General features: G+C 40.5%; 1 protein-coding gene across 1 annotated transcript in view; it reads left to right on the forward strand.

Annotated features, from left to right (window-relative positions):
• SI (sucrase-isomaltase) overlaps positions 1 to 23070 on the forward strand; it is a 125399-nt gene that overhangs the window by 58165 nt on the left and 44164 nt on the right. The window contains exons 36-50 of the mRNA XM_083613018.1: positions 1067 to 1151; positions 1911 to 2049; positions 6839 to 6972; positions 8039 to 8073; positions 8166 to 8282; positions 12493 to 12641; positions 13601 to 13685; positions 13772 to 13828; positions 14664 to 14788; positions 16806 to 16894; positions 18047 to 18096; positions 18782 to 18952; positions 19889 to 20038; positions 20434 to 20640; positions 21699 to 21853. Coding sequence (XP_083469144.1) covers positions 1067 to 1151; positions 1911 to 2049; positions 6839 to 6972; positions 8039 to 8073; positions 8166 to 8282; positions 12493 to 12641; positions 13601 to 13685; positions 13772 to 13828; positions 14664 to 14788; positions 16806 to 16894; positions 18047 to 18096; positions 18782 to 18952; positions 19889 to 20038; positions 20434 to 20640; positions 21699 to 21853 — 1748 coding nt within the window. The remainder of the gene's footprint in view (positions 1 to 1066; positions 1152 to 1910; positions 2050 to 6838; positions 6973 to 8038; positions 8074 to 8165; positions 8283 to 12492; positions 12642 to 13600; positions 13686 to 13771; positions 13829 to 14663; positions 14789 to 16805; positions 16895 to 18046; positions 18097 to 18781; positions 18953 to 19888; positions 20039 to 20433; positions 20641 to 21698; positions 21854 to 23070) is intronic.

Here is a 23070-nt window from a genome sequence, read left to right on the forward strand (position 1 = left end):
GTCTACATTAATGGGTAGATTATGATTATGAAGATTTAATTTATTAACCACCCTTCACCCTAAGGTTCCAGGGTGGGTTGCAAACCTTTAAACACAACATTACAATACAATATTTAAAGCAATTTACAATTATAGAAATAAGTTGGATTCTAAAAATATACACTTCAAGTGTCAAAGGTCATGGCAAAGAGGTGAGTCCTTGTTACTAAAGGGTTGTCTGGACGATATCAAACATGTGTGCCTACCCATAAATCACTGCTATCCTATTTCTGCATTCGTCTGCTTTCATCTGCTTTATTATCTTGACCCTGTGAATGTTGTCCATCATTTCAGTGCAAGATGCAAATAAATGTATATTAGCATTTACCAGAGCCCAGACGCCCAAGGTTTTTGTTATGGGGAAATATATTGACACTGAATTTGCTCCTCAACACAGTACAAGAAATGTTTGGGAGGTGGATGAAGGAAGCCTGTATTTATTTGGATGAAGGATGGGATACAATCCACCCCCCCAAAAAAAAAATACTATTTTTTTCTGGAGTTCTAACAACAACAGTCAGGTTCAGAAGAAAACGAAAGAATAAATAGATTTAAAAGAAAAAAGAATAGTCACAATTGTTGATAAAGGAATATAGGATGCAGCTATGAAATTTACTGAGTCAATAATAAAACATTCCAAGAGGAAAAGGATGTGTGATCTATAATTATAGAGGGTCCCATTTTCTAAATCAAAACAATAGCATTTTAAACAACAACAACAACAGAAAAAGTGACCTTGAACTGTCCTAAATCCAGACACTCATAGACCTGTGATACCTGATGCTCCCAAGCAATGTACAGTAGAAATATCTTTTTAATAAATCATTTTATAGCTTCCTTACACATACACAGCATATACTTGGGCTCATTTCTTCATTTCATCTTGGCATGCCTTCAGTATTCTTGGACACCTTGAATGGAGAGACATGATGCCTCCTCATATATTTTCATAGTATAATCAAAGGCTATCAGAAACACAAAGGATGGTCCATATTGCTTATGTGTTTTGTTTTGTTTTCAATGTAAGGATATGAATGAACCAGCAAATTTTGTCAATGGTGCAGTTGGTGGCTGTAGGAACTCCGAACTAAATTTTCCTGTATATATACCAAGTAAGTGTAATTACTATGCCTACTTTCAGATCACTTGTAATGTTGTTGTATACCAGGTGTGTGCTGAGTTTGGGACAAATCATCATCATCATTATTTTTAATTTGTATACCGTCTTTCTATCTTAAAATACTCAAGGCGGTTTACAAGCTGAAGAAACAAAAAATGTACATCCTATAACAATCTAATGCACTACAAAAATATAATAACTTAAAATAAGCAACCTACATCAAAAAAGTAACATTCAACAATTATTAGAATAGTATAAAATAATATCAACAAAAAGAAGTTAAAGAGAAATCCACTCAGCAGTTACAATAAATAATTTCTAAACTATAATCAATAAAACGGCAAGCCACAGTACATAAAATAATACAATACAAACTGAAAAGCCGAGACTGGAGGGTGGGGCAAGGCAGGTGGAAGAAGGCCTTGCCTGATGAAGTCTCTCCCCTCAATGTTCTTCTTCCAGGCACAGCTTCCTTAAGAGGATTAATCATGTAATCATGAAGGGGCCATAGTTATACCTTCACCACCCCTGCATACATACATACATAGACATATACGCACAACACAAATTCAGAAGAGTCAAATTAATATTTTGTCTATGCCATTCAAATATCATACCTCTGGAGTCTACTCCAAACCAGAAATTTTAATTTTGATATTCCAACATGACTTTATAAATTGATTTTTAAACATGAAAGCAGAAGATGGGTAAGATTTTGTTTAACCTCTTTTAACGTTTTGTTCTTCATTAGACTTATTAGGAAGAGATGTTGGGCTGAGTAGTAAAACCTTGTGCATGCAGAGTCAACAATTTCTGGCAGATGGAACCCCAGTTCGACACTATGATGTCCACAATCTATATGGCTGGTCACAAACGAAGCCTACATATGAGTAAGTTACATGTTGTTGTTTTTCCTTTTTGGGTACATTGTTTCCCTGGGGCTTGTCTTACCTTTTAAACAATTCAGTTCTCCATTTACTAGAAACAATTTGTACAAATGATTTACAAAGTTATACAAGGCTTATTTTATCTTTTTAAAAAAAACATAAAGGTGCTCAACATATTTAAATTTTGCCCTTTCCTTTATTTGTACTTGTTTGAACAAGAAAAAACAAAAAACCACCAAAATTACTGAGTTCTTAACTAGTATATACTGTAGGGTATATGTTTCACAAATATAGTTGTACCTTGGATCCCGAACGCCCTGGAACTCGGACGTTTTGGCTCCCTAGCGCCACAAACCCGGAAGTGATTGTTCTGGTTTGTGAATGTTCTTTTGGAACCCAAATGTCCGATGGGGCTTCCACTGCTTCTGATTGGCTGCAGGAGCTTCCTGCCGCCAATCAAGAAGCCATGATTTGGTTTTCGAACTTTTTGGAAGTCGAACGAACTTCCGGAACGGATTCTGTTTGACTTCCAAGGTACGACTCTCCCTCACAACTAGCAAGTAAGTGCTTATGGCAGTGTTTTCCAAACTTGAGTCTCCAATTATTTTGGGACTACAGTTCTCATTATCCTTGACCATCGGTCCTGCTAGCTAGGGATGATGGGAGTTGTAGTCCTAAAACAGTTGGAGACCCAAGTTTGGGAACACACAGGCTTATTGTTTACTGCTAGAACACTAAGTAAGTCCCACCGAGCTGAATGGGAGTTACTTCTGAGTAGACATGCATTGGATTACACGATTAGCATTCCTTCAGTGGCCAGAGAACTCTGCAATATCAATAATATTTTGATGGAAAATAGGAAGCTGCCTTATACTGAGTCAGAGCAATTGTCTATCTGGCCCAATTCATCTAAACTGACAGGCAGCCATTTTCCAAAGTTTCAGGCAGGGTGTAGTTAACCAATCTAGGAAACATTATGCCATTCGTTGGTATTATAGTGCATAGTATTCTGTGGTAGATTCTGAATGCTGGTAGCCTTGAAAGTTTCTGTTAAAAAGATTACAATAAGTTCATGAAGAAGGGTCCGATATTGGCCATATTGGTATGCTGTGTACTTCAACTGACCTACAGTCAGATGAAAATCCAGGGAAGTGGCAGTGGGGTTGAGGTGGGGAAAACATTATTACATGCTAGGGCTGTAATTTGTCACTCCCCTCCTACTTTCCATCACCAGTGATGTGGATGACGTCCAAGATCTCCAATTCATGTTAGCAAACACCATGGCAGTGCATGCACAATGTATCTGTGGATGCTGAGTGCCATGGGAACAGCCTGAATAGCCTCTTAAGCATCAAGTTTCATTGTCTTGTTTCTAAGACTGCAAGTACATTGGGGCCCGATATTAAGAGACCTGATTCCTCACTTAGCTGGGAGCAAATTATTTGTACGCATATTCTAATAACCAGATTATGTTGTGCAAACTTAATTGTTGACCTGGTTTGTGAAACCAAATGGCCAGCTTAGTGGTTTTAATATGGATGTTTAATTACATCCCGCTAAACACTCTTGTTTCCGTGCATTCAGATGCAACACTGGGAACATATAAATGGGATTCCTCTTATGAGAGGTATTCAAAGGCCATCTTGAGACAGTCCTATGTGATGCAGATGCAGAAAGTTCCGGCAACTGTAATAAAGACTGCTCTGCCATTCACTGATGTCACAAAGCAGTTTTCAGCATTTTTGATAGGCTATTAAGGCTAGCATAAGAAATTAAAGTTGAAAATAACCCCTTGCTCCAAGCCTCATATGTGATGGACTACTTTAATTAAAAAGCTTGTATTTGTTTGGCTAGGATTCCACGTAGGCTACACTGAATGATTATTTTAAATTAAGTGTTCTGTATACCCATTCTTAAATTAATAACCTTAACAATTCACTTTTTAAAAAGTAAATGTTAAAGAGGGGCAAGAGGGTGCATATTATGTAAAGAAAATGGGCAAGACTTGCTCTTCAACAATTTATTTCTTCAGCTCCGAGGCAACTTTATTACATGCTAATTCCTTATTGAGTTATATTCTCTTTTAGATAATCTCCGATCTAATGGTAATATTTCTAGGTTGTTTCCTTTCCAATTCAACGAGCAAGCAAAGAACAACATCCCATCCCCTTAAACACTCCGTGGACTGTAATGACCTTGGGGCCCTTGATAAGTTTGACATTACTATGGAGAAAGTGGGGTGGGGGGGAGTAGAGGTCAGGAGGCCACCTTTAAAAAAACCAAAACAAAACCCTGAGTACACTTTATACGTGGCAGGATTTTGGCATTTTGCTGTCACTCATGACACTTGCAAAACTGCTGAATGGACATGGGTGAGTGGATTCACATTCTCTAGTATCAGGTAGACTAAAGTATGTTTTGAACATTATCAGCAGGCAATAATTCAGCACTCTGGATGATGGTATCTTTAAAATTGTAAATAATGCATTAAAAATTGCTTTCTTCTGTAGAGAAGACACTGCTAAGCCAAGTATTGCTTTGAAACTATTTACTGGTTTCATTCAAAATATACAAACTTATGAAGGGATAGCTATCCACTAAATGAGGGACGTGGGTGGCGCTGTGGGTTAAACCACAGAGCCTAGGGCTTGCCGATCAGAAGGTTGGTGGTTCAAATTCCCGCAACGGGGTGAGCTCCCATTGTTCGGTCCCTGCTCCTGCCAACCTAGCAGTTTGAAAGCACGTCAAAGTGCAAGTAGATAAATAGGTACCGCTCTGGCGGGAAGGTAAACGGCGTTTCCGTGCGCTGCTCTGGTTTGCCAGAAGCGGCTTAGTCATGCTGGCCACATGACCCGGAAGCTGTACGCCAGCTCCCTCGGCCAATAAAGTGAGATGAGCGCCACAACCCCAGAGTCAGCCACGACTGGACCGAATGGTCAGGGGTCCCTGTACCTTTTATTATCCACTAAATGTGGCTAAGCCAAGACAGCCTGGTTTATTATTGGTTTCATTTTCGTTATTATCAACTTGCCGCTCCCTTTTTTCTATTAATGCTAGCCTAAAATTTTCTATTAATGCTAGCCTAAATGGTCAATTGGTGTGATCCAATATGGCTGTTCTTATGCTCACACTTCTCTGAATGTGACTGCACTTTGTTTGCAACTTCAACGTATCACGATGCATATTATGATTGAAAATTCACAGTTCAGTGTTTTTCTGTCAGGACATATGGATCGAAATATGTATTTTTTAAGAGAGAAAAACATATCCAACTAGAAATAAGATATTAAATAAAGAATTAAAAGTCCATATTTTGCGTAGGGATGTGTGACTTTGTCTATATCCAGTCCTTGTCGCTTTCGCATGTGAGAACTCATAAGTTTACTCTGCCCCATCTCCACAATCAACAGCACTTTTTAAACAAACAAACAAACAAAGCCAAAAAAGAATCCAGATTTAAATATAGCTTTAAGAAATCTATCACAGCACATTTTCTCTTAAAATAATATACTCTAAATGTGCTTGCATTTCATATTAAATTTGGTCATGTCTTTTGAACCAAGAACTGCATTGAAACATTTGGTAAGTGCAAAGGCCAGTAGAAAATATTAACTTTAAATGTGAAGATTTAAGTCTGGCAGAGGCAGAACAAGTATTTTAAATAGTGTTTTGGTTATTCCACCCTTTTTTGCTGGTTTAATTTATGCTGAGTTGCCAGGTCATATGATCGAGCTGAGTGGGCTTAGGATACAGCCTAAGTACCACCCCCTCTGTTCTTGCCACACCATGCTTCTGCTATGCCCCCTTTTCACGTTTTACGGCAATTTAAGATCAACTTGGCTTGAGTCAACTGCATAGACCCTGGCTGAGCCGGAATATGCTGGTATATCTCCAGATGAATCAAGGATGTGGGAGTTAAGCTGTCACATCCTGACACAGCTGGCAATCTACTCATCCTGGCAGATTTTCCTATAGGATTGCTTCCTTACAATTGCACTGCTTTGGAGTAAATGTTCCAACCTAGCCTCCATGTAGTAGAATCTGAATAGATGCTTTAAAAAAATTATGTACATACCTGTTAATTCTATATATATTGGTTCTAAATATTCACTGGATTTTATTTCTTTTATTTCTTTTTTAATTTTTCAAATATTTTATTATTAAAATAATTCAACATTAATACATACATATTACGAATATACAAACAGACATTTCATGCAATCCTTAAAAATATTCATACATACCCACATTCAATCCCACAGATACTTCCTTTTCCCACCACCATCCCTCACCCCACCCTTGTGTTAGACTTCCAATCTACTCAATTGCAATTTCTTTCCACTTCTATTTTCTACTTCTTTTTCTGTTACACATTGTTATCCATCTTATTTAGTATTTCAGTACAGTGGTACCTCGGGTTACATACGCTTCAGGTTATAGACGCTTCAGGTTACAGACTCCGCTAACCCAGAAATAGTACCTTGGGTTAAGAACTTTGCTTCAGGATGAGAACAGAAATTGTGCTCCGGCAGTGGGGCGGCAGCAGGAGGCCCCATTAGCTAAAGTGGTGCTTCAGGTTAAGAGCAGTTTCAGGTTAAGAACAGAACTCTGGAACGAATTAAGTACTTAACCAGAGGTACCACTGTATTTATAACGGAACTCGTTTATTCTAATAGAAGTTCTGATTTTTCAATATGATATTGCAAGTATCCTTTAAACACCTTCCAGCCCTAAATATTCACTGGATTTTATTTCTGACTCATTTGGTTTCTATTTTAATTTCCAATCCTAGAGCTTTACAAAGTGCCACCGGAGAACGTGGCATTATCATTCCTCGTTCAACATATCCGTCGAGTGGCAAATGGGCAGGCCATTGGCTTGGTGATAACTTCTCACGGTGGGATCAGCTTTTGAAATCTATAATTGGTGAGTCAAATTATACATTGTTGATACGTTTTATGATGAGTAGTGTGTTTTCTGGAAGTTGTACTTGTTTTTAATGAGCAAGATTTTCTTAATAGTGATATTACAAAGTTGTTGCCTGATGAGAATTGGTATCTCATTTTGCAACAAGAGTGCATAAATAAAAACTGATGGCCATAGAAAAGGTATCTGTCCCTCTCTCCCCACAAACAGGCAGAGTGACAGAGTGTTCAGAAAGAAAAGACATATAACAACATTAATGTTGTACTTAGGCATTGTTGTTCCTGCACAATAAGTATTTTTACTGACAACAATGGAAGATCCTAATAAGGTGATGACTGTATTCAGCAGTATTTACAAAGTATGTGCAAATCCTAAGTGGGTCCTCAAGGCTTTTTAGAGAGCTGGTACTAATGTGACTGATTTCATGTCCTTGGGCGAGAGTTCCAAAGGCTAGTGGTCACCACTGAAAAGGCCTTGTCTACGGACAGAATCTTCTGAAAATCTTGATGCAAAACTTGCCTCCACTCATTTGTGTCTAACTTCCATCTCACTTATTATTCTCAGTGACAAGGAAGCTCTCCCCCCCTCCTAAAAATGCAAACAAGTTTTGTACGTGTTATGCACACACACATTCCAGGTTTCCAGCACATTAAAAAATGCACATAACTGTATCAAAATGCACATGCAGCAATCTCAGGGATACAATTATGTGGCAGAAATGTAATGCAGCATGGAGGTCCAATGCATGCCGAGCTTGTTTGGGTCAGAACTGCCAAATTCCATGTATAAATGCAACTGGATTATATCTTCATCCCTAGCCCTGTGCTTTGTGCCTGTCACTTTAAGTGATCTCAGTGACAGGCAAACAAGAAGGACTCCTAGAGTCAAACTAAAGCCCTTTTGACATGCTCTGTCCCATGCTTCCATTTTGGCCTACCACTTAACTAACATTCAGCGTAACGGCTTGTATGTATGTGACTGAATAAGACCCAAACAAAATGTTAGATAAGTGTCTTTTACAGTGAAGGGAGATGCATTTGATAAACTTAGACTATTTCTCTTACAGGTATGATGGAGTTCAGCCTTTTTGGAATATCCTACGTAAGTCTGAGTCATAACCCAACAATTTAACCTATTATCCTATATTTGAAATAATATGTGGCATTAATACTCAGTTATTTTAATATGTTCAGACTGGAGCAGATATCTGTGGTTTCAATGAACATACAAACTACCAAATGTGTGCCCGTTGGATGCAGCTGGGAGCCTTTTATCCATTTGCCAGGAATCACAACGGCATAGGATATATGGTAAGCTTTGCTATGCATTGCTTAATTACTTGTTTTAGTTACATTGTGAAAATCTGCTACTTTCCCATTGCGTCCTCATCTAAAACTGCTATGGTCAAATCCTTACCTCATTACTGCAGTCTCCTCCTCCTGAGCATTCCCTTGCCGCATCATCTTCAATTTTTATTATTTTTATTATATTTAAATTAATATACTACTTAATGCCAAGATGGCGTCTAAGCAGTTTGCAAAACACCAATTAGACAACATTTTTAAAACACAGATAATTAATAATAGAATGTGCAATAATTAAAATGTACATGAAAACAACCCTACTAATACATTAAAATATAATCTACCATGATTTAAAGCAAAACAATCTAATTGAAACAAGACAGCAATGAAAACGGGAGTCTCCAGTTCAGAGAAGAAGGGAATGCCATTGTAAACAGGTGTGCCTTCAAAAGCCCGCAGAGTATCAATATAGATGGGGCATCTCATATGTCAATAAGGAGTTCATTCCACAATACCTGGTCACCACCTCTGAGCAGATCTTTGCTGCCAAAGCGTTCCCTGTCCAGTCCACATGATGTCTCTTCTCAGATAATGACACTAGATTGCTATCCCCACTAGATCAGAATGGTTATTGAAACTGGTAGAATATGCTGAGCTAAATAATCTCTCAGAACAGATTAAAGATAAATCTAAGCAGGAGTTCATTTCAAATTGGGAATTTTTAAAGAGATATTTAAAGAATAATTATTGCAATTTAAACTCAGTTGCAGCCTTTGAGCGATCTCTGTAAATAATCCATGTTAAAAGAAAAAAAATATGAGTATCAATTCTTTATTATTAAATATGTTAATAAGTTCATGCAATAGGTTTATTAAAATGAAAAGAATATGGAAAGGATGGAAAGTCAAAGTTTATGTTGAAAAAATTTTATGTTGTTGAAAGTTTATGTTGAAAAAATTATTGTTAGAAGATTTGTATTATTTTTTTTTGGTTTTTTTATGAATTTGGTTTATAGATAACAGTGAATAACAGTGAAGATACGGTTCTGTTGTACAGATGTAATTACAGACAATAAAGCATGGAAAATGTTAAAAAAGAAAGATTGCTATCCCCTTTTGCATACCACACGGGCGGCCCATCCCGTTTCTCCATCTGAGGTGAAATGGGAATTGCCACATCCTGGCCCACCTCAGGGCACCCCATGTCTCCGTCCACACCCTACTTCTGCTGTTGCTGTGCCCAATTTCTCACTGAACGTGGCAGGAGCTGGAGCGCTGCTCAAAGAGTGTTGCCCCTTGCTCAATTTTTCTGCCCAGGGGCAGGGAAGGCGAGTGGCAACACTGCAGAATGCAACGCCTCCCTCTCAGCAGTGGTGGGGCAGGTGGAGCACTGCCTCAAGCACTTGCACCGCCTGAGGCACTCCACACAAAGTTTACTGTGCTTTGGCATCTTAGCAACCACTGTGTTAAAGGTAAAGGTAAAGGACCCCTGACAGTTGAGTCCAGTAGCAAACGACTCTGGGGTTGTGGCGCTCATCACGCTTTACTGGTTGAGGGAGCCTGCGGTTGTCCGCAGACATTTTTTTCGGGTCATGTGGCCAGCATGACTAAGCCGCCTCTGGTGAAACCAGAGCAGTGCATGAACGCCATTTACCTTCCCTCCGGAGCGGCACCTCTTTATCTACTTGCACTTTGATGTACTTTCGAACTGCAAGGTTGGCAGGAGCAGGGACCAAGCAATGAGAGCTCACCCCGTCGCAGGGATTCAAACCGCCGACCTTCCAATCAGCAAGCCCTAGGCTCAGTGTTTTAGACCACAGCGCCACCCGTGTCCCTTCTTTTAAAGGAAACGCAATACCTGAAAGCACAGAAAAACAGATCTCGCTTAGAAAATGGGTATTGTAGAAAATGGGTTAAAAAGTGGGGATAAGTTAAATAGAAAAAAACAGGACTATTCTGGAGTAGCAAGATCTATTTTTATAGCACATTTCTAAAGAATTGCCACTTCCTTTTTTAAAAAAGGCAGTGCTTTATCTTGCAGCAGCACACCTTTCAATAGGTCTTTTAAAAAGCCTTTAAAAATGTAGATTCAGGGTTATCATGTTGCCTCCAGTCTAACCCAATTTGCCAAGGTATTGTTCCTTTCCTTTAATAAAGATTGAAAGGGTCGCTTGACATCACTCATTAGCACTCCTTTCCCCCCTTTAAAAGTCCTGAGTGGTGCCCTGCAGGAAAGAAGGCAAATTTAGCAGAATGTGTCACATGTTCTGTAGACCGGACTGGGAATTTTTCTTCCCTTCTCTCTCACACACTTGAAATTTGTGAAATGTTTTCAAAGGTGAGTGGTGCTACTGTGAATCGGGGGCACAACTCATTCCTCCTTATCTCCTTTTCCATTCTACAGAAGATCACTTTGGACCAAGTTCTATCATTTGTTGTTTAAAATAATGTTGGCCCCAAGAATTCTGCCCATATATTTTGATCTCTTTGGGATGGGGGGCAAAATTGGTGAATAGTAGGAATTTGGGAGGGGGAATTCAAGATGAAGTAGCAGAGAGATTCCTCACCCCACTCCAGAAATCTTTGTTGCTGCCTCAGTCTATGGCAGAGGGACTCTCAGCAGTGTAGCTGCTACATTTTCTAATTTGGGACAGAAATTCCCAAGGCATTTAAGAGGGGTGTTTAGGTTCTCTCCCATCCACAACTGTGTTGTAGGGAATGAACCACCCTGTGAATTACTGTGCAGAGTATCTGGCCCAGCTTTAACATGGCTGATATAAATGTTGAAGCTGGGGCAAATAAAAAGTAGAATTGGTCCAAAGGAGCAGACCATGAGGGTTTTGTAAGACATCATATGAAGAAGGAGAGCAGGTTTTCCCTGATGTTTCAGAAGGGTCTGGTTCACTTATTTATTAATGTACTTAATTCCATTTCTGTATCACCTCCTGTGGCAATCACACAGGTCTCCCGGACGTTTGACGGTCTATTGACCCTGTGCCACCACTGTGATTGCTTTCTTCGCTGCCACCAACCTGTTTCTCCTCATGGGTACACATGGAGACCAGACAGTTGTAAACATTAACAAATAATCAAGTTTATTTTATAGGCAAGAACAAGCCCATGGTTTCAGTTAATTTTTCTTGGCTGTTTCTTAATCTTAGTTCCTTAACTGTCCTACTGATTATTCCAACAATCTATCTGACTCTACCTAACAATTCCTCTCACTCCCTCACCACACAACTCAACCAACCCACAGACTTAACCTCCCTCCTCCTTCTTCAACTCCCAACTCTCAACTGACTATCACACAACTCCCCCTCTAACCCTAACTCCACCTATCAGTTTCCACTGGCCAATCACATCACACTCATTTTAACCCTTTCCTTATGACCCACCTAGGAGGCAAACGCCACACCTCCTATCAAAACTCTCATCGTGATTTAACAAGAAAAGCACATTTGCATTATTATTCTGATTTTCATATTAATTTATTTTAATACTATTACGTTTATACCCACCTTTTCCCCACAGAGCTCAAGGTGGAATATTGGGTTCTCCCCAGTGCTATTTATCTAGAAAAATAGGTGCTGGAGCTCACCATGAACTTCTTCTCCATTGTTCTTCCCATTATATCCCTGGTTCTTCCCATTATATCCTGACACCAACCCTGTGAAGTAGTTTAGACTGAGTTGTGGTGACTGGCCCAAAGTCACTGAGTGAACTTCATGGCTATGTTGGAATTTGAACCGTTGTCTCTCTTTGTCCAACATACTAACCACTGTACCACACTGGTTCTCATACATGGTGAAAGCTTTCACTTCATGACTTGCCTACGCGAATGATCCATCACAGACCTAACACTGTTGAAATAATGCTTACATGAAGTACAGTGTTTTTCAATGAGGCCAAGCCACTGATTCAGCTACAAATAATCAATTGAAGTATAATCAAATTATAGTCATACATTGAGTAAATCAGCCCTCTGGTGGCAATCGTTGGATACCATAGTTGTGGGGGTCAAATAAAGCTGAGAGCTTGCCCAGCTTATGTTGACCTAAAATAGAGATAAAAGAACTCAGATAGCTGAAAGACAACAGTTATATGACTTAAAATCTCTCCCTAATATATGCACAATATATGTGGTTCTAGGTTTGCCATGTATAAATACTGGAGAGAGTTTCAGTAGTTCTAATGACTAGGCTGCTTTGTGTTTTTAGAGGCAAGATCCTGTATCCTTTGATCAGGCTTTCGAAGACCTATCCAGGAATGTGCTCAATACCAGATACACTTTGCTCCCCTATCTCTACACACTGTTGTATGAGGCTCATGATCATGGAAGCACAGTTGTGCGCCCTTTACTCCACGAGTAAGTATTAAATGTTCTACCAAGTTCATTTAAAATGTAAGCTTGTTGGACAAAACAGTCCTGGTCACCAATGCTAAAAGGTTTGCTCTTATTTAAAAGATTAAAATATATGTGCAGACTTGTAGCGTGAGTTGTAGCATGGCCTACGACACTGACTGGTATTTCAGTTCTCTGTGTTTATTAAAGACTTAGGGGGATGAGTTCAACATAGTTCTGTGGGAATCGCTTGCCTGATAGAATGATCTCTCCTCTCCTCCCACTGTTGTGCATCATTTTGGGGTTCTCCCAACATCCTCAGAGCCAGTTTGTGGGTAGGAATTGTTATGAAGGTAGCGTGTCTGGGGGAAGAGTATCGTAGCTTCCCACAGCTCTTTGGAGAAGGTGCAGAATAAAAATTGAAATATGTAAATGAAGTCACTAAGGATAGGATCTCATAACTACTTTTGAAGACTTCCTCACTCATGTAGATAATTCCTTGATGAGGTGCCTGTCAAGTCAAGAACTGAGCAAGCAGCACAAATATGTCTAGGGATCTTGGGGCCAGGACTTATATGTTTTAAATCTTGTATATTTTGGCAAACACCTGAAGATAGCTTAAGTGTGCTTTGTATTTGTGTGAGTACATCAGTTTAGCAGCATGTTTATGCTAAAAGCAACTGATAAATATAATAAATAAATACATTATGTGTGCTCTGAGCCCAATTTGTTGCCAGAAAGCACCTATGTCGAGATTTTAGAGACTTTTTACTGAAAAAACTATCTCCTTTTTTTTGTCACACACACCCCATCTGCACCCATTATTGATTAGACCTATAAATTAAACTGCTTCCATATCCTTCAATATTTGGATCACTCTGCTAAGATATTCCAGATCCAAATCTATATCCATTTTTAATATATTGTGAGACTGTTTTTCCAGTAGCATTATCACACTTAATAATTTAGTGTGTTGCTTTCAGATTTACAGATGATAGAACAACGTGGGACATAGACAGACAGTTTCTCTGGGGACCGGCATTGCTCATCAGCCCTGTGCTGGATGAAGTAAGTAGATACGTAAAGGCAAAGTTTAAGAATAAGAATAATAAAGATTTTTTTCTACAACATTAATGTACGTATTTGATTTACAGAATCAAACAACAGTGAATGCTTACTTTCCTGATGCCCGCTGGTATGATTATTACACAGTAAGTGAAATTCCTTTGAACCATCTTCCAAATGTGAAAACAGATTAAATTAAGGGGAAAATGTAATATGTCGTGTTAAGGGCTTTCCAAAATTCCAGGGAATCACAACTGCTGAGGGTCATGCCTTTAATGCACGCGTTACATAGCCAATATTCATTTTGTATGGTAGCCTATCCTGGGTTTGAAGATGCTCCTTCAGGTATACTGGGCCGAGGCCATTTAGGGCTTTAAAGGTCAGCACCAACACTTTGAGTTGTGCTTTGAAATGTCCTGGGAGCCAGTGTAGGTATTTCAGGATCGAGAAGCAAGATCCACTGGTAGCTTTGCCTGGTAAAGCACTTTTGCCTTGTGCAATATCCCCTCCCCACCTGTTCAGCTCTTTGTATCATAGCCCATTCTGTTCCAGTGGGTCCCCCAGCCCTAAGGAACAGGCTTGGCACCAGCAGAGAGATAGGTCATGGGCCAAGGGACCCTCACCAGCCTGCTCAATTGTGCAGCCATTCACCACCCTCCCCACTAGGCTCCCTAAATGTGTCACCACAGCAGCCAACAATGCTGCTGCTGAATGGGAGCCAAGCTCCCAAAATGGCTGGCTGCCATTTAAAATTACCCGAAATGTAATGTTGGCCCACAGATTTGTAAAATGTATTGATTTAATAGACTGGGGACGTAGTGAAGGACACTGACCTGTGCTGCCACCTCCAAAGCAGTGAGTCTTGGGAAGGAGACAGTTTACTTCTTGTACTTGTAATTAACAATTGGCTAGATGTTTGTGTGTGTGCACAGATTTTAGCATTTGAAAACAAGACTGAAAGTTCCCCCTTTTCATGAACAGAGCAAGGACATTGGAGTCCGAGGAAATTATTCTGTCTTACAAGCTGAGCTTGAACACATCAACCTTCATCTCAGAGGTGGCTACATTATCCCATGGCAACTACCTGATCTGAATACTAATGTCAGGTACAGTCAGATATGTGGAATTTTATTTGTTTATTTATTTACAAATTATTTATATAGGTAGATCAAATAAAAAAATACATAGATACTCAATTATCTGAAGTATCAGGAGCTACAACTGATTGCCTGTTTCTGTCCACAGCGCTCATCAAGGCTGTGTTGTGTGGAGGCTAATAACTTGGCAAATGGTCAAGTTGGTGTCAGATAACCACAACTTTTATTGGTTACTGCACACCTTTGGTGTGGCATAGGGTGGGTGCTCCAGTGATCAGCAGCCAGTACTCCATCCCACCCAGATGTTGGGGTAACATTAAAGGGAGAGCCTTGAGTCCCTTCTATAGCCTGAAGTGCTACTGGCAGACCACTCCTGCAAGTGTAGTGGCCATGCTGGTCCCCAGAGGGGAGACTAAGGCCTTGAAGTGACAGCCTAAGACCTCTAAGGGGATATCTTAAGAGGGAAGGGAAGGGCCAACCTCCTGGTGTCAGGAACATGCCCCCCCGAATGGAGGGGGAGAGTTAGACTCAAAAATTAAACTCAATGAATGAGGGACCGACTCTGCAGATGAGAGCTGGCTGACAGAGTCGAGAGAGGGCAATTTGAACCCCCCTCCCAGGGAAGACTCTGTTAGCTCTCTAGAAGAGGGAGAGTTGGAAGGCAGTCAGAGCATTGCTAGGCAATCACCAGATAAGCAGAGGTATAAGACTGTGTCAAGTGAAAGTGAGGAGGAGGGAGGCCAGCCTCTCAGTCCCTGCTCTAGGTGCTTGGAAAGATCAGAGGGCAACAGAAGGGCAAGAGGGAAAAGGCAGGAGTTTGGCATCCTTCCTGCCATGGGAGGGGTGAAGTTTCAGACTCACCAACTGTTGTCAATGCGAGCAGGTGAAAAGCCATGCTCTGGATGTGTATGGATTTTTTTGTAATAAATGTACATAAAGCTACCGGAGAGTCATTACTTCTTATCAGGGCTGGCTTGCATGCCAGAGATCATTACACCTATGGATCCCAATGACTCCTACCCCTACTGTGAAAAGTTGCAACAAGTATTAGTGTACTAATGCTAATAACCACCCCCCAAAAAACCCCCAAATGTTGCTATGAGGATGGCAAAGACCTCAGCAGTGCCAAGTCATCTGGTAGCTAAACTCCATCCACAGCAACCAGCACCCTCACTTACAACAGGGAGCGTGAAGACAGGGATGACGCTTCGAGTGTCATGAGGCCTGATCTCAATTTAAGTCTCAGGGACAGATCACAGGTAGGAAGTTCTCTTTTAGGTCAGCTCTCCAGCCTCAGGCCCTGAAGTCCACTGGTGCTGCTGCTGAGTTCCCAAGTGTGGTACTTTTTCTGAGAATGGTCTAGGTGAGCGGCAGAGCACCCACCACTGCCACATGCCCTTTCAAATCAGGCTTGTTCCCTACTCCCTACACCCATGCAGGGCACAAATTGGGATACAGTATAGGCAGGAATGTAGTGATGTATGGAAGTGAGAGCTGGACCATAAAGAAGGCTGATCGCTGAAGAACTGATGCTTTTGAATTATGGTGCTGGAGGAGTCACTTGAGAGTCTCATGGACTGCAAGAAGATCAAACCTATCCATTCTGAAGGAAATCAGCCCTGAGTGCTCACTGGAAGGGCAGATCCTGAAGCTGAGGCTCCAATACTTTGGCTACCTCCTGAGAAGAGAAGACTCCCTGGAAAAGACCCTGATGTTGGGAAAGATGGAGGGCACAAGGAGAAGGGGACGACAGAGGACGAGATGGTTGGACAGTGTTATAGAAGTTACCAACATGAGTTTGACGAAGCTCCGGGAGGCAGTGGAAGACAGGAGTGCCTGGCATGCTCTGGTCCATGGGGTCATGAAGAGCTGGACACAACTAAACGGCTAAACAACAACAAATAGGCAGGAATCCATGGCATATCGTATGTCTCAGTATGAGCGGATGACAGAGGACAATGGTTTCATTCATAAGAGTGATGAAAACGAAATTATTTCTCATTTAAATGTTTTCTTTTGTTTTTAGTCGAAAGCAACCAATGGGTCTTACGGTTGCACTGGATGATAATGGTGCTGCTCAAGGGCTTCTTTATTGGGACGATGGAACAACTATTGGTAAGTTTGGAAAGCTGCCATCTACAGAGTCTGACAATTAGAACAGCCCCATTGGCAAAGAATGGCAAGGGCTTCCTGGGATTTCAGGCAGGAGTCCTTCCCAGCTCTACCTGCCAGGGACTGAAACCAAGGCATCTTCACACAGAGCATGTGCTCTGTCACTGAGCTACAGCCTTCCACTTCTTTGCAAGGCTGTTTCACAGCTTATTAAGAATATGTGAAATTCAAATTAGATGCTAAATAAGTTCCAGACCACCTGATAAAAAGGTGCAACATGCCTTCTTCTGTGTCAGCATCATCCTCTTGAAATGGGAAACGCTTGAATGGGAACAATATTGTTTTAGCAGATTTTGAAGAACACCACCACATGAACATAGAAAAGTCGTTAAAAAGTATTTTAATAGCAGACGTACTGAATACAAATAACCATATTTTTTAAAAGATGATTAACTACATAAACCTATGGCCCTTTCTAAAATTACCAGTACCATGGATTCAGCTATACTTCAGATCCTCCTTGCATCACTGATGTGTTTTCAGTATAGTTCAAGACAATATAAGAGGAGCCCATATCCTGATTATTCTCACTCCAACAGCTGCATCCTTCCAATACAGGGGTAACACAAACATGGTAAAGAAACTTGTGTTGCACTTCTCCACATGGCCTGGAGTTCTGATGTTGCCCCAGTGGTGTTCATAGGAACTGCACTACAGTGTCTTCCAGCCCCTTGGATAACATCCAAATTAGATTGGTTCATATACCTAAGTATATAATGTAAATATGTCTTTGGTGGTTTTGAACGAACGTTCACTTCCATTAATTTCATATATTTACTCCACTTAAGAGTGCTTATATTTGCCTGGCTCATGCCCAGTACAGGTCTGAAGAAGGAAACCCCCATACTATAATGTCTCTAATCAATGTGCCCATAAAGTAGAACCTGTCTACAGAAATAAAAATCCATGATATTGCTAGGAGAGCTGTAGGATGGGGTACTTATTGTTGCTGTTAAGCTTTTTGTAACGTTAAACTGGTGCTTCTAAAGCTTGCTGTCATTGCTTCTTGCATTCCCATGCACCAATGGAAACTGCTTCTTTGTCCTCTTAGCAGTCTTCCCCTTTAATCATTCTGTTGCTGCTTTCTTATTACAGATGCATATGAGAATGGCCTTTACCTCTTACACACATTTAATGTCAGTCAGGTATGTATAATCTCTAATCTTATATCCTTGCTCCTAGATGATGCCGAGTTTTGGTGTAGAATTAGGTCTTTCTGAGACTAGTGATCTCTGCACCTATTTAGAAATTGATTGACTGACAGGCACTGCCCTTAGATGTGCCTTCTATTTAATTAAAATAGCAAACCCTTGATGTGATAAATCGGTACATTTGCACCTGCATATAATTATCCTGCACGTAGCAACAGGTTTCAGAACATTTGCAGTAGATGTACAAAAACAAACAATGAAAAAAGAAATAAACACACACACACACACTTGGTCAAGAAACCTTAGTGTGCAATTAGTTTCTATTTTAGTTGGGTTGTCCCACAGTAATTAGTGGAATCAATGGAACCCTTTCCATTAAGTGATGTTCTAATTAAATTGTTCAAAATAGATGTTAAATAGCCGTCTCTGGCAGCTTTAGAAGTCAAAATCTGGCTAACAATCCAAGTGCTTTGAGCATTTATACATGCAAATAGATTTGTAGAATTTGGTATCATAAATGGTTTGCTAATACATTTGTGCAATGTCCTCCATCTTGATGCTATTTCTCAAGCAAAAGTTTATATGATGAAATCAGACTGGAGCAAGAGAGAGGCTGTGACAAGCAATTGTGAAATCATGAATAACAGCATGAAAGGAAAAAAAATACCCTTTCTTTCAGAATGCTTTGGACATCAGCCTCGCCCACGAGGGATATTTTGACCCAAACAACTTAAAATTCAGCGAAATTAAAATTTTAGGACTGTCAAGCAAACCTGTTAATGTTATGGTGTTTCAAAATGGTGCACCAATCTCATCCAGTCATAATGAGACCTATGATTCTTCAACTCAGGTAAGGAAAAAATGTTGACACTATGAACCACTTTCATGACTTAAGAATTTTCTCCAAATCTCTACTTTTAGGTGTGCATTCATTTTGGTACTATTCTCATGGTTACATAGACACCAGAATACTTACTTTAGTAAAAGTTCTTCCCGTGCACCATTAAATTCCACATTTTTTTCCCTAATTGAAAGGGGAAGAGGAATAAAAATGGTGGTTGTATTCAGTTCCACATTGCTTGGGTCTTGAAGGCAAGTAACAGGGTACAGGGTGCACAAAGCATTCTTTGCTTGTGATTACTTGCTGGGAAAATAAGGTGTCCAGTCAGGTATGAGCCCTTGTGAAGCTGCAAATCAAACCATTCAGGCTCTGTGCCCTGCAGTAAGCTTCATTTGGTGGTTACAGTATGTCTCGGGTCCCAATTAGCTCTCAAGAGTGGCACCTCTTTCAAACTGCACCATCCAGCATCCTCGATATTCTGCCTCTGTCAGTAGCTAAGAATTCAGGTCTTTGCTACCACATTTAATCTAACTTGCTTGTCTTCCGCATCCTAGACAGTTTTCTCCTTTGCCTGTTGATGATCTCCATCCCTAGACTTCTAACCCAGTTCCCACTATTTGACCTATTGAAATTGCCTAAGCTTGTCTTGACATGGAACCTCCGAGTTCCACTTGGCTGTTGTCCCTGGGGAAATTTCTCCATGCCATCTTGGCTTATTATAGATGAAGGGGCTTCTTCCCAATGTTCCATTTCCTTTTGCTACCGCCTGCTGTCATATACATTTATAGCTATGTTTGTATGCTGCAAAGAGCCAGCTCTACTTCATATAAACTAATTAAATAAAACTACATTTTTTTTAAAAAAATGAGGCTGCTGTTTAATGTACACAGAACTGTGAAATGATTTTTGTCATTTGTTGCTGTTTTTTTATTATTATTTCCAAAGCTCTTGCACATTCAAGGTCTTCAGCTTGCACTGGGGCAAAAGTATACCTTGAAATGGGGGCAGTCTACTGAAGATACAGAAAAATTCAATTGTTATCCATACCCAGAACCAACACAAAGCACTTGTGAAGAACGTGGCTGTTTCTGGCAGGTAAGCAAAAGGGAATTGGTGAAACAGGTGAAATGGAACCATTTGATGTGCCAAAAAATTACCCAGTTTCTGAATCTCATCTGATACCATTTTGTTTTGTGATGATAATTTTTAATTTTGATCTGAAACTATGGGAATGTAAGACTTTCTTTCTTTCTTTCAGATTTGCAATATTGGCTTTTTATGTGCAGTTTTAGCTGAGTTTTTTTGTTTTGTTTTTAAAGTTGCTTTGACCATATTTTACTTGTGACAGATACCCTTAAATTGTTCTCTAAGCTCTTTGTATGCCTTAGCCCTCATTAGTCCTCCCATTGCCCATTGTCAAACCTATTTACTGTTTATTGCTGAAGCCTCTCTCATAGTGTTGACTTACTTAATATGGTCTTTTATTTCAGGTTGTCTCTACTCCTGGTGTGCCTCACTGCTTTTATCCCAAGAATTATGGCTACACCGCCAGTAACATTCAACACAGTGCTGAGGGCGTGACAGCTGATCTGCAGAGGAACACAATCTATCCTAATCCTTATGGGTCTCAATCACCAGCTGTGGACCAGCTTCGCTTGGTAGTGACCTACCATTACGACAACATGCTGCAGTTTAAGGTAAACTGTAATCTCATGGAGTACACCCCCCCCCCTTAAGATGCTGCAGCTAACAAACCTTCCCCAAGGATGGCACTCTTAATAAACCCTTTTGGAGCATCCTCTTAGTTCCATGACATGATAATCCCATCATTGCAGCTGTTGCTGGAGAAAAGTACTTTCAATATGCAGACATCAAAGGCTTATCAACACTTACGTTTTGCTCTGTTTTTCCCCAGGCATAGGTTCATGTTTAAGAGCTCTATGTCTGAGTGTTGTTGTCGGGTTTAGGTTTGTTTGTTTTTTGCCCCAGAGCTTTCACCACAAAAACCCGTTCTTTAGTGCTTAATTGGAGCAAACAGCAATTCAGGTTTTCTGCAGATTGCCATTTGCTCCGATTGAGCTTTAATGAGCATGTTTTTTGTGGGGAAGTTCCAGAGCAAAAATTTAAATTAAAATGGGCCCTCGGATATGGAGCATTCAAGAGCAGACTATACCTGGAAAAAGCAGAGGAAAGGTAAGTGTGGATAAGCCCTGGAAAGTATCTCCAGTGCATTCTACCAGAGTAGATCCACTGAAATTAATAGATGATTTAGTCATGCTCATTACTTTCAGTGGGTCTCCTTTGAGTGGAACTAACATTGCAGACAACCCATTAGAATGTGCATGATAAGAAGCTTTGAAAAGTCAGTGCCAACAAGCAGAGCATTTCTACAATGGGGCAATAATAGGGCCTTTTTTTCTTTCTGGCTGTCCTTTGCCAGATCGGTCAATACTATTTTTATAATTCTGTGAAGCTTTTGCCTGCTGAAGTCATTTTTTACTGTGATTTCTACCATGGATGTTTTTGAATATATTTTTTAAAGTACCTTTTACTAGTGTGCAATGTGTTAAACTGTGATTTTAAATTGTGCATGGGCATTGGAAAAGTGGGATAGAGATTCTCATGTAAATAAAATGGGTAATAAACAGTAGTTGAACTGTCCTTTTGCATTGACTCTTCTAGACAAGCAGGTCCTTGTGATGTTTGGTTTTGTTACATATCTTATGCACGCTGAAGAATGCTCCCTTCTCTGTAGATCTATGATCCCAACCACAAAAGATACGAAGTTCCAGTCCCGCTCTTCACGCCAAGCAGCTCTCAAAGTACAGAAGCTAGCCGGCTGTATCAAGTGGACATTGTGAACAATCCATTTGGCCTTCAGATCCGACGCAAAAGCACGGGAACTATTATGTAAGTGGAACCTTTGATTTCATTGATAGATTCATTTCAGCAAGGATCAGCAGGAAACACCCTGAACCAAGGTCTTAACTTGCTTATGATGCTATGGTATCATTCACACAAATTCAGACAGGGAAGGTGTGTGTGTGTGTGTGTGTGTGTGTGTGTGTGTGTTGTTATTTCCACTAAACGTTTTTCAAGCATCCTGGAGTCTGCCTGGCCAACCACAGTCACAAAAATGAAAAACCACACAAACAAAAACACAAAAATAGCAAAAACCAAAGCACCAAATATCACCTCAGAACACTGCAATCAGAAACGGAAGGCTTTAATTATGACGGCGGGGGAGACTCAAATGAGCAGGGCAAGGGCAGAAACGAGAGGAAAAAAGGCTTAATTACTATGCAGGGGACTCAAATTTGCTGCGCAACACTAAAAACAGAAGCTCAGGAGTGCAGCGTTCGGGTTCCGAGTTGTTCGGCAACTAAGCTGTTCGAAAACCGAGGTACCACTGTAATTGCCTGACCAGTGGTCTGCAAGCAGCAAACAAACTAAACACCCCTTTTGTTAATGTGTGTGTGTGTATATATATATATATATATATATATATATATATATATATGGGTTTCTAAGGGGTTGCTCGTGCGTAAGCAGGTACCTATCTCCCTGGCTGGGTGCAAACACCCGGCTGGGCTGCCAAAGTGAACCTCATCTGTCCGGACCGCCACTCACCCGTGGCTGACTCAGTCGCTGGCAGAATCCGTGAGTGGGCGTTTCTTAAACTTCTTCCAGCAAAGAAGCTCTTTGACGCCTAGTCTCCGCCTACCCTCTCTGCGCGAAAGCCTTCGGCGCAGGGAGGGCGTGGGCAACGGAGGACCCCTACTCTCCCCGCTGGTCCCAGGCAAGGAGTCATGGGAACGCCTCGCCGATTCCCCCACCTGCCCCCCTTCTCCACTGGTGCTACGCTGATTCTCTTCCCCAGAAGATGGGCTGCTTCTCCTGATCTCTGGACGCTCTCTGGAATCCCTCTGGCTTTTGCGCTCTCCCTCCAGTACTGATGGCAGTTCCCTGACAATATATATATATATATATATATATATATATATATACACACACACACACACACACACACACACACACAACACCCTGCACCTTACCCATGAGAATTTTCTTGAACTTTTCTCTCCCAGTTGATAATTTTTAATGTGTGTGATTTTTCCTCATTAATT

The sequence above is a fragment of the Podarcis filfolensis genome, assembly GCF_964270895.1.
Source record: "Podarcis filfolensis genome assembly, chromosome: 5".
Lineage (NCBI taxonomy): Eukaryota > Metazoa > Chordata > Lepidosauria > Squamata > Lacertidae > Podarcis > Podarcis filfolensis.